This window comes from Orycteropus afer, unplaced genomic scaffold, assembly GCF_000298275.1.
Source record: "Orycteropus afer afer isolate SDZICR_OR568_19922 unplaced genomic scaffold, OryAfe1.0 scaffold00766, whole genome shotgun sequence".
NCBI classification, from domain to species: domain Eukaryota; kingdom Metazoa; phylum Chordata; class Mammalia; order Tubulidentata; family Orycteropodidae; genus Orycteropus; species Orycteropus afer.
The window spans coordinates 733,217-745,503 of record NW_006922353.1 but is presented as its reverse complement, the minus strand read 5'-3'; the positions used below and the strand labels follow the sequence as shown (position 1 = coordinate 745,503).

The window sequence follows — 12,287 nt, the reverse complement described above, 5'->3', positions numbered from 1 at the left end:
GGGGCCGGTGGGTGGGCGGGGCCAGGCCGTTGGGCGGAGTGTGGTGGAAGCAGGCTGTGACTTTGTGGTCCATTCGTCCAGCAGTTGCGTGACTTTTACTTTCTGTTCTTGTGGAGACTATGCACGTATTGGAATTTCTAGATGAGCAGTTTACTGACACTAGTTTCAGTCTTCAAGTTGTGCGACCCTCCTCAGCCTCCTTTGCTGAGCTGTTCCTCCTCCGTTCTCCTGAACTCACTGCCTCTAAGCTTCCTGGCCAGCCTTTCCAGTTGCTGCGGTCAGTTTGATGGCCTGTGGGTAATTCTTCGAAAGAGCGCTCTATTCAAAGCAAACGTTCCTAATGTAGCTTGTTAGTTTGTTTTCAAAGCGTTTTTTAAATTGTGATAGAAATGCATGTAACTTTTTTTTTTTTAATTTCACTCTTAATTTGGGTGAAAGTTTACAGAGCAAATTTATTTCCCATACAGCAGATCATATACATTTTGTCTCATGACGTTGACTGCAATTCTCCACAATGCAACAGCTCTCTTCCCACTTCCTCCCTGTAGTTACTTCCTCCCTGTGCCCTTTCCTATGCATTCCGGCCCCCACCCCCTCCAGCTTTCTCTCTCTGCAAACACAGTCCTTCTGTTCTCCCACAATTGATCTCTCCAAGGAGTATATTTCCCTGATGTAAACGTTCACACTGTATGCCTGTCTGTTGTTTGGCTGGAAGCCATAGGACTGAGTTCAGTTCCAGGCCATAGTCTCTGGTCTCAGCAGGCTCTATCAGGCCAGCAAACCTGATTTAAAAAAGTCTTTTTTTTTTTTTTAATTTTTGTAGTATTTCCTCCCCCCCTTCTCACCCCCGGTAAACCTGGTGTTTTTTTAAGTTGTGTTCCACATTGTTCTCTCACTCTGTCCAGGATCTGTTGCTCTTACCCGCTTCCAAGCGGTTCACAGTGGTAGCCAGACACCACCTCATTCTTCTGGTCCCATGGTCATATAGGCTGAGGATCATATGTATGGTCCACTACTCCCTCAGACTAATGGTTTCCATGCGTCTTTGGTTTTCTTCATTCTTCTTTGCTCTGGATGAGGAGAGAACAATGTTGCATCTCAATGGCCACTTGCAAGCTTTTAAGACCCCAGTCACTACTCACCAAAGTAGGATGTAGAACAATGTTTTTGTATAGTATGTTATGCCAGTTGAGCTTGATGTCCCCTGTGACCATGTTCTGAACCCACAGGTCCAACTACTCACTCCATCCAGGTAGTTGGCTGTGACCAAGAAGCCACCACAACCTTGCCCCTTGTCAGCTCTACCATACAGCCGGACATTCTTACAGCACATAGAAATACACGTGTAGAAACATCGTCTGCCAGTCCTAAACATGGTCATGGGCACATTCCACCTGCCTAGACATACCTGGTCATTCAGCCTGTCCACCCATCTATCCACCCATATTATCGACGTTTGCCTTCACTGACAGCGCAGTACTGTATGTGTAAAAGCGTTATCTTTGTTGTCTTACCTCCCATGCACCTCTCTCTGTCTTCCTCCTCCTCGGTGCCACTGTGCTGATCGCTCACATTTGGTGCATTGCCCTTCCCTTCACCCAAATCAACACTTGTCTCTGCTCGTCTGGCAGTGTTCTCTCCCCTCCCCTCCCTCCCACCCCTGTTGTTGTTGTTAAGTGCCGTCCAGTCGTTTCCGACTCATAGCGACCCCATGCACAGCAGAACGAAACACTGCCCGATCCCGTGCCAGCCCCACAATCCCTGCTATACCTGAGCCCATCATCGCAGCCACCATGTCAATCCATCTTGTTGAAGGCCTCCCCCTCTTTCGTCGACCCTCCACTCTACCAAGCATGACATCCTTCTCCAGGGAGTGGTCCCTTCTTACAACATGACCAAAATAGGTGAGACGAAGTCTGGCCGTTCTTGCTTCCAAGGAGCATTCTGGCTGCACTTCCTCCAGGACAGATCTGTTAGTTCTTTTAGCAGTCCACGGTACTTTCAGCATTCTTCGCCAGCACCACAACTCAAAAGTATCAACTCTTCTTCGGTCTTCCTTATTCATTGTCCAGCTCTCACATGCATACGAGGCGATTGGAAATACCATGGCTTGTGTCAGGCCCACCCACCCTGGTAACCAACAATGAAAGTTTGCTTCCATATATAAACTTTTCCTTGAGTTTTTACAGTAATGAATTAATACGGTATTGTCCTTCTGTGATTGACTTAACTTCACTCAATGTGATATCCTCCAAGTTCATCCACATTATGCAGTGTTTCACAGATTCTGCCTTATTTTTTAGTGTTGTATAGTATTCCATTGGGTGTATGTCCCATAGTTTGGTTATTCTGTTAATGGACACTTAACGTTATTTCCATCTGTTTGCTATTGTGAGTAGCGCTGCCATGAACATAGATGTGCGTATTCATGTTCTGGCTCTCACTTCTCTGAGAAAAAACAAAAAACCAAACTCCCTGACATTGAGTTGATTCTGACTCATAGTGACCCCATTGGGTTTCTGAGGCTGTAAATCTTTATGAAAGCAGATTGCCCCCATCTTCCTTCCGTGGAGCGGCTGGTGGGTTTGAACCGCTGACCTTCTGGTTAGCAGTCAGGTGCCTTATCCACTGCACCACCAGAGCTGCTTCAGGATTAGACAAAGAAACATGTGCGTGTACAAACACATGTGTATATGTACACACAGAGAAGTGAGTATATAACAGGAAAATATGCAGCAAAGCACTGTTCGTGATGGTCGAGCAACGTGATGAACAGATAATGTTGCTGATTTGTACATGTGAAGAGGTCGAAATGGTTAATGTTACGTTGCCTACACATGAACTGGATAGCGAATAAGGAAGAACGAAGAAGAGTCGATGCTTTTCTTTTGAGTTGTGGTGCTGGAGAAGAATGCTAAGAGTACCATGGTCTGCTAAAAGGACTAACAGATCTGTCCTGGAAGAAGTGCAGCCGGAATGCTCCTTGGAAGCAAGAATGGCCAGACTTCGTCTCACCTACTTTGGTCATGTTGTTAGAAGGAACCATTCTCTGGAGAAGGATGTCATGCTTGGTAAAGTGGAGGGTCAAGGAAGAAGGGGAAGGCCCTCAACGAGATGGATTGACACAGTGGCTGCAACGATGGGCTCAGGTGTAGCAGGGATCGTGAGCCTGGCACAGGAACAGTGTTTCGTTCTACTGTGCGTAGTAGGGTCGCCACGAGTTGGAGATGACTCAACAGCACCTAACAACAACCACCTGTCAACTACAATTTTGAGCACAGTCACCGTGAGTTAGAATTGACAAGAGAAAACACACACACATATACACGTATAACAAAACCTTCACCCTTTCAACACTTTCCGCGGGTCCAGCACATGGCGTCAGTTACGTTCAGCGTACTGTGCACCATCAGCACTGCCCGTTCCCATACTTTTCCGTCACCCCCCAAACAGAAACCCAGTACCCCCCAGTTAGTGGCTTCCTTTTCTCCCACCTCCCACCCGAGGAAACCCTCACCAACTTTGACCTCCACATTATTTGCCAAAATCTAGCGATTCCCTGTAAGCGGGATCATCGAGGTTGGTCCCTTTGGAACTGCCTGACTTTGGTCGGCCTGATGTTCTGAAGGTCGATCCTTGCTGTAACGTGCATCCAGACCTTGTTTCTCTGTCCGTCGATGGAGGAATGGCTCAACAAACCACGGTCCACACACAGTGGAATAGTATGCACCATCAAAGTACAACAGTGAGCCTGAGAAGCATCTCGTAATGTGGATGAACCTAGAGGACATTATGCTGAGTGAAACTAGTCAGTCATAAAAGGACGATAGTATGAGACCACGACTGTGAAAAGCCGAGGGAAGTCTCCCACAGAAAGAAATGTTCTTTGAAGGTTACCAGGGGTGGGAGGGGAACCACTAACTAGAGGGTGGACACACATTAACCTGGGTGAAGAGGGAAAATTATATATAGGAAATTTGATTAAAAAATGTGTAAGATCTGTACTGGAAATTACAAACTATACTGAGAGAAATTTAAGAAGTAAATAAATAGAAGGCTGTACCACGGGCCTGGGGGTGGGGAAGACCTGATTTCTCTTTATGGCTGATGATATTCCTAATACTCCATTGTGTGGACGGACCACGTCTTATTCATCTATTCACCCCAAAAACCAAACCAAACCAAACTCATTGCCATCAAGTTGGACCCACATAGCGACCCCTCCTTGGATTTCTGAGCCAGTATCACTACAGAAGTAGATGCCCAATCTTCCTTCTGAGGAGTGGCTGGTGGGTTTGAACCACCAGCCTTCTGGTTAGCAGTCAAGTGCGTTAGTCGCTAGGCCACCAGAGCTACTTGGGGATGCAGAAGACCCTAAATCAAGTCTATAGAGGGACAGTCCAGGAAGACTTTCCTGAGATGGGCCATTTGAATGGGGTTTTGAGAGATGTGTAGGAGTTCACCTTTAAATCTACACTCCTAACAGTACTGCACAGATCCCTTGGAGAATGGAGAATGTGGAGTGAGCTCCCCGTCCTTAGAGCAAACCAAGGACAGGAGGCACGACCATCTGCCAGAAGCTCCCCCAAAGTCTCCGCCTTCCCTCAGTTCTGAAATTCTCTTCCCCTCCTCCCCAAAATAAAAGGTCCAAGAGGGAGCAGGAAGTGACAGAGCTGAAGAAGGCGCTGGAGGAGGAGGCCAAAGCCCACGAGGCAGCGCTGCAGGAGGTTCGGCAGCGCCACGGCCAGGCGCTGGGAGAGCTGGCGGAGCAGCTGGAGCAGGCCCGCAGGGTGAGTGGGCGGGGCCAGTGCTGCGCCTGCGCAGTTGGCCCTCGGTCGGCTCTGGGCCAGCCCATCTCGCTGGGGTCCCTTCCTCACGCAATCATGTCTCTTCATCCTTCACTCACCAAGCGCTCAGTGCGTAGTATGTTCTAGGCACAGGGCTGGGGGCTTGGCAATGAACTAGCCCTTGTGGCATTCACATGTTGGTGGGCCAGGCACAGAGTAAACAGGATAGACCCATATGCACTACACTGTCGCGTCGGGGTGAGGTGGGTCGGAGTGCTGAGGGGGTGTGGCTTGTGACTTTGAATGGAGCGGCCACGGGAGAGCTCTGCCAGAAGGCTACGCCTGAATGAAGACCAGAGGGAGGTGAGGGAAACCGTGTGGACGTGGGAGGGAAGTGTGTGCCAGGCAGAGGGAACAGCCTGTGCGGAGGCCCTGAGGCAGGGATGGGCCTGGGTGTTCAAGGCGCAGTGAGGAGGCCGTGGTGGCTGGAGCAGAGCCCATGGGATGTAATCCCAGGCCCCAGAAATGGCTCAGTTCCAGGCTCTGCCCACGGAGAGTTCTTGGCCTGGTCGGGGAGGTGGACAAGGCCGCAGATACACCCAGTGCTGTGAGCTTTGTGGCCGCCGGAGGAAGGCAAGGCGTTCCATAAGCTCAGAGAGGCCCCCGCTGCACCCTGGGGACCCCGGCCTGGTGGGTCGGGGAGGGGGACACTGAGTAACTTCTGCACGTCGCCCCCCCCCCACCAGAGCAAAGGCACGTGGGAGAAAACGCGGCTGGTCCTGGAGGCCGAGGTGTCCGAGCTGCGGGCCGAGCTCAGTGGCCTGCAGACCGCGCGCCAGGAAGGCGAGCAGCGCCGCCGCCGCCTGGAGGCACAGCTGCAGGAGGTGCAGGGCCGCGCCGGCGACGGGGAGCGGGCCCGGGCCGAGGCCGCCGAGAAGCTGCAGCGAGCCCAGGTGAGGAGTAACGCTTCTCTGAGCAGTTTGTCGTCAGGTTCTTAGGTCGCCTTCGGTTTTCATTTCTTACACACTTGGGAGTGGGGTTGCTGGGTCACGGGGTAAATCTGAGTTCTGGTGGTGCTGTGGTTAGAGCAGTCAGGTGCTAACCAAACCCATCAGCCATTCCACGTGAGAAAGATGAGGCGGTCGGCTTCTGTAAGGCAGCCCTGTGGGGCAGTTCCACTCTGTCCTCTAGGGGCGCTGTGGGTCAAAATTGACTCCACGGCAGTGGGTGTGGTTTGGGCTTTGCTTCTGTGAAGATTGACAGCCTTGGAGACCCTGTGGGCCAGTTCCACTCGGTCCTCTAGGGGCGCTGTGGGTCAAAATTGACTCCACGGCAGTGGGTGTGGTTTGGGCTTTGCTTCTGTGAAGATTGACAGCCTTGGAGACCCTGTGGGCAGTTCCACTCTGTCCTCTAGGGGCGCTGTGGGTCGGAATGGACTCCAGGGCAGTGGGTGTGGTTTGGGCTTTGTTTCTGTGAAGATTGATAGCCTTGGAGACCCTGTGGGCAGTTCCACTGTGCCCTCTAGGGGCGCTGTGAGGCAGGATGGCCCTCATGGCAGTGAGTTTATTATTTTTGGTTTGGGGGTAACTCTAAGGAGCCGTGTGGTGCAGTGGTTAAGCATTTGGCTGCTAGCCAAAAGGTGGTTCAAACCCACCCAGTGGCTCTGGAAGAAAAGGCCTGTGATCTGTTCCCATAAGGATGGCAGGCTAGCTCTCTGTGTTCACCCTGAGGCTGTGGTGGTTTAGGGGCAGAAATCTCAGCTTCCCTGCAGGAGACGCGCGTTCAATTCCCAGCCAGGGGACCTCAGGCACGGCCACCACCTGTCGTCCATGGTACCCTGATGCTGAGCGGGCTTCCGCGGCACTCTCAGGCTAAGACAGTAGGAGGAAAGGCCTGGAGATCTTGGAAAACTCAGCCAGTGAAAATCAACGGATCACAGTGTCCGATCAGCGACGCACAGCCAACCGTGGGGCAGGGTTTAGTTCCGTTGTGCAGCGAGCAGGGAGCAGACGGGAGTCAGGCTGACTGGACAGCAGCTAACAACAATGTAACCGTTGGAGGAGGTTGCCAATAATGTGGGAGGTGGATCCAAGCTGGAGGAGGGAACGGTTTGGGTGGGCTTCACCTCGCTGCCCCTCCCCACAGGCCGAGCTGGAGAACGTCTCCGGAGCCTTGAGCGAGGCCGAGTCCAGAGCCATCAGGCTGAGCAAGGAGCTGAGTAGCACTGAGGCCCAGCTGCACGACGCCCAGGTGACCCCGGCCCGCCCTTTGACCCCCCCACCCCCGGCACCAACCCCCGGCCTCCTCCTGACCCCGGCCGACATCTGTTCTCGCTCGGTCTACAGGAACTTCTGCAGGAAGAGACCAGGGCGAAGCTGGGCCTGGGGTCCCGGGTGCGCGGCCTGGAGGCGGAGGCGGCCGGCCTGCGGGAGCAGCTGGAGGAGGAGGCAGCGGCCAGGGAGCGCGCGGGGCGGGAGCTGCAGGCGGCCCAGGCCCAGGTGAGCAGCCCCGCCCCCAGCAGGCCCGGAGGGGAGGCACCGGCCCCCTGCGCTCCCTGGGTCCCCCAGCCCAGGGTCAGGGGCTTAGTCTGCTGCTGTGACAAAAATGACGAGTGAGTGCCCTCAGAGGACAGGAAGTTAACTTCCTCGATTGAGGGGGCTCGACGACTGACAGAAAGGTTGGCAGTTGAAAGCCACCCAGCGGAAGAAAGGCCTGCTGCCCTGCTTCCATAAAGACGACAGCCAGGACCGTGTGGCACCCGGTTCCACTGGGTAACACAAGGGCCACTGTGGGCAGAATCAGCTTGGTAGCAGCGGGTCTCGTTTTGGTGTCGAGGACACGGGACCTCCAGTGTCAGGGTGTGAGCTCCCCGGGGAGGTCCTCCTTAGTCTCTTTCAGCTTCTAGTCGCCCCTGGCCTTGTGGAGGCGTCTGTCTGGTGTGCGCCCTGCAAAAACAGCAAGGAGGCCACGTGTTCTGACCTCCTCTAACCCCACAAGTGGAAGACAGGATTACCAGCAGTAACCCAAGGCCTATTCCTGCCAGGCCACACATGCTGCCTCCCTCCAGCCCTTTCACCAACCGTTCCTCCCAAAGCACCCACCACCTCTCTCCTGGGTTCAGTAATTCGCTGCAGTGGCCACACAGAACTCACGGATTACGGGATTTATTAGGGAATCACCAGGCTACAACTCAAGTTCAGGAAGAACGCTCAGTCTCTCTCCCAGCCCACCGTCCCTCAGCCAACAGTCTCTCACAGTCTGTTTCCCAGCAGTGCTGGTCCCTCGGTGTCTCACTCAGCGATGCGTGTCTCTTGCGTCTTTCCCAGCAATGCGTGTCTCAGGAGCCCGTGTCTCTTTCAGCAGCACGTCTTCCTCCACCAGCAGTCAGAGAGAGTTCTGCCTCTAGGAGGCCTCCTTTTGAGCCCGAAAGGGTGGTCAAACTAGCCAATCACAGCATCAGAACGCTAAGCACTTGAGAGAGAGTGGGCACCTCCCAGAACATTGTTTTGTGCCTCTCCCAACAGAAATACTCCAGGTGGACACCTTCAGCAATCAGGAGCTCCTCAGTTGCTCATAGCAAATCCCACCTTGGAGTTTTACAAAGACTTATGGGTAGAAAAGCCACACACAGTAATTTACTACACCGCAGGCCCCGTGTCTGTTCCGCTCTTTTTATGATACTTCTCTGAAGGGATTAGGACCCACCCGACTCCAGGATGATCTCGTAACCAGAACAGAGACAACCCCTTTCCAAACAGGGTCACGTCCCCAGATACAGAGACTAGGACTTGAGCATCAGTCGTGGGGGACATGGTTCAATCCATGACAGCCTGCCTCACTGTCCACCAAGTCAGTAGGTCAAGGCCGTGGGTGCTGTTCCTGCCCCTCCCTCTCTACTCCCCACAGCCCTCCTGCCTCCTGGCACTGCCCTGTGCCCTTCTCTTTGTGCCCACAGCCTCAGCCCTGGCTCAGGCCGCGTCTGAAATGAAGCTGAGGCACTTCACCTCGGCGTCTTCTCAAGCCCTCGGGCCCACGCCTCCCCAGACAGAGCCTGTGCCCCTCAGCCAGGCTTTGTTTTTTTTTTCTCCTTCTTTTTAATTTGTATTGTGATTAGGGTGAAAGTTTACAGAGCAGATTCGTGTTTCACACAGTAGTTCGTACACATTTTGTTTCATGACATTGACTGCAATTCCCCACAATGTAACAGCTCTCTTCCCACTTCCTCCCCGTAGTTACCTCTTCCCTGTGTCCTTCTTTCGTATGCATTCCTGCCCCCTGAGCTGTCCCCTGTGCAAACACTGCCCTTCTATTCTCCCATGATTGATCATTCTAAGGAGTGTATTACCTGATGTAAATGTTCACCCCATGTGCCTGTCAGTTATTTGGTTAGAAGCCACGGGAGTGGGTTCAATTCCAGATCTGAAGAGTAACTAGGGGCCAACATTTCAGGGGGCTCACCAGGCTCTATCAGATACCAGACCTGGTCCTTTTTATGATTTTGAGTTTTGTTCCACGTTGTTTTCCCACTCCATCCAGGATCTCCTGCACTGATCCCTTTCCGAGTGGTTGAGTGATAGCTGGGCACCATCTAGTTCTTCTGGTCTCATGGTCACGTAGTCAGCCAGGCTTCCAAGGCCTCCATCCTCCACGCCGCCTTGATTTCAGCTGTATTCATCTCTCATCTCTCCCACTTCACCTAGAAAAACCTTTTTTCATTCTTAAATCAACTTAACTTAAAACTCAGCCTCCCCTGCTGTGGGAAACCTCCAGGCAGGATGGGTTGCCACCTCTGAACTTTCACAGCCCTTCCTTCTCCTTCTGCACCACTCCAGTCACCTGGGCCACGGCTTTTTGTGGTCAGGAGTCTTCCTGCCAAATTGAGAGCACTGTGCAGGAAGGACCCTATCAGAGTTAGATCTGGGTCCCCAGCATCACCCAACATGACACCTGGCATACGGTACACTTTGAAAAAAAAAAAAAAACCCTGTTGAATGAATGAGTGATAAACGTGTGTCTTCAAATAGCCCTTTCCAACTGGTGAACTCCTACACATACTTCAAGACCCATCTCAAATGTCCCCTTCTCCAGGAAGCCTCTCTTAAATGTTCTAGACTGAATCCAACCCCTGTTTTGGACTCCCGAGGGTCCCCTGCTTCCTCTGCCTTAGCCTCTATTCTCCCGTGACTCAGTCTCCCCCATCAGACTGGAGATTCCCCAGGGCAGGAGCCAGATCGGATTCATCTCTGAGCCCTGGAGGACCCAGGACTCACAGTTCTCACGACCTCAACCTGCCTCGGAGGCAGCAGGCCCAGTGGGAACGGTTCCATTCTCTTTGGGGGCTTCAGTCTCCTCGTCTTAGAAGTGCAGACACCACCAGCCCACACCTTGGTGGTGACTGTGTCTGCCACCGACGCTCTCCTCCCTCCTCCCAGCTCTCAGAGTGGCGGAGGCGCCAGGAGGAGGAAGCAGGGGCGCTGGAGGCCGGGGAGGAGGCACGGCGACGGGCAGCCCGGGAGGCCGAGGCTCTGAGCCAGCGCCTGGCAGAAAAGACGGAGGCGGTGGAGCGGTTGGATCGGGGCCGCCGGCGGCTGCAGCAGGAGCTGGACGACGCCACCGTGGATCTGGAGCAACAGCGGCAGCTCGTGAGCGCGCTGGAGAAGAAGCAGCGCAAGTTCGACCAGGTGAGCACCCGTGGTCATCCAGCGGGGAGGCCAGGACGCCAGCCTGTGCTTCCTGTGGTCGTTGTGAAGAACCAGTAACATTCAAGACGCTTCTTCCCACTGATCCTCCATCAGATGGGATGCCAGGGCACCCATCCCCCTGATTCATACCTGTTGTTCCAGCGTAAGTATTAGGAGTTTTCCTTTTATTCTCCAAAGTATCCTGGTTTGATTATGGAACATTTTGATCAGCGAGTCTCTAGAAGAATCCTGAGCAAAAGTGGGGGGAAATGTAGAACAGAATTTCAAATTCCCATGGAATCCAGACTTCCTGGAGCCATGGAGCCTGGGTGAACCTCAGAACTATTCCTAGAGTTAATATCTAAACCTTAAAGTAAAAATATCCTCTGAAGTTGTTCTTTAAACCAAACAAACGTTTACTTTAATTAGTACAGAATGCCTGCCTTGAGCGTTGGGCTCTCTTAAAGAACTATCTGTATAGAATCCAATTGACCGTGTTTTCTCAGAAGGTCAGATCAGACGCTTAGGGGGTGGTGAGTGTATATCAGTGGGGGAGGAACAGTTCAGAAAAGGAGGTTGAAATTGGTTGTGCAACTGTTAGAAACAGAATCGGGTCACCGAATTGTCCGTGGAGGGGTTGTTGGATCGGAGTATATTCTGTGTATGTTTTCAACACCAATATATGAAAAGAGAAAAAGTATCCTGGTTTCGATGATGAAACACAAGGACACCCTCTGAGGTCCCCTGAGATACTTACAAGGATTAAATGAGGTAACACACCTCCGTGCAGCTGACACACTGTTACCTCAGGCAGGTTGCTTATCTCATCTCAGCCTCAGTCATCCCATCTAGAAAATGGGGATAATACTCACAGTGTTCAAATCTCTCCTGAAATAGCCCTGTCCCTTCACTCATGTCCATCATGTCCTGAAGCTTACATGTCACAGTTAAAGTCCTTGTGTGGTGATTCTAATATCTCTGTCATCTATAGGTAGGTCTATTTTTTTTGACTGATTTTTCTCTTGACTGAATGAGTCCTATAAGGAGCTTTGGTGGTGCTGTGGTTAAAGCATTGGACTGCTAACCAGAAGGTCGGTGGTTTGAACCCACTGGCCACTTCATGGGAGAGAGATGAGGCAGTCTGCTTCTGTGAAGATTTATAGCCCTGGAAACCCTACGGGTCAGTTCTACTCTGTCCTCCAGGGGCTCTGTGAGTCAGTATTGACTTGGTGGCAGTGGTATTTGATTGAGTCTTAGTCTTGTTTTTTCACATCTTGTAGTTTTTATTGGTTGCTGATTATTGTGTCTAAGAAAGAGTAAAGGCTAAAGTGCATTGATACATCCACATGAGCAATTTTTCTCTGCCACCCCCCCCCCAAGAGGAGGAGACACCTTTCCTTCTGTATCTAGAGCGAGAGGTATAAGGGGTCCTGGTGCCATAACAGTTAGGTGTTCAGCTGCCAACCAGAAAGTTGGTTCAAACCCCACCCCCTGTAGCTCCATGGAAGAAAGACCTGGCCATCTGCTCCCGTAAAGATGACAGCCAGAAAACCCCTATGGAGTAGTCGTCCCCGTCACGTTGAGTCTGAGTGGATTCAATGGACCCAGCAGCAGTGAAAGGCTCCTCAGTTGATCCAGTCGGGGGTGGGGCTAGTTTGCAGTTTTTGTCCCTCGACTTTCCTGTTGTGTTTCTGTCTCGGGCTGTCTCTTTGTCTCTGCCTCTGTCTGTCTTTGTCTCTCTGTCTGTCTGTCTCTGTCTCTCTCCTCTCTGCCTCTGGCTGTCTCTTTGTCTCTCTTTCTCTCTGTTTCTGTCTGTCTT

At 52.2% G+C, this 12,287-nt stretch overlaps 1 protein-coding gene across 1 annotated transcript in view; it reads left to right on the top strand.

Moving 5' to 3' along the window:
* Nucleotides 1-12,287, top strand: part of MYH14 (myosin heavy chain 14) — a 99,706-nt gene that overhangs the window by 69,907 nt on the left and 17,512 nt on the right. The window contains exons 27-31 of the mRNA XM_042783246.1: nt 4,646-4,790; nt 5,534-5,740; nt 6,933-7,037; nt 7,133-7,285; nt 10,220-10,468. Coding sequence (XP_042639180.1) covers nt 4,646-4,790; nt 5,534-5,740; nt 6,933-7,037; nt 7,133-7,285; nt 10,220-10,468 — 859 coding nt within the window. The remainder of the gene's footprint in view (nt 1-4,645; nt 4,791-5,533; nt 5,741-6,932; nt 7,038-7,132; nt 7,286-10,219; nt 10,469-12,287) is intronic.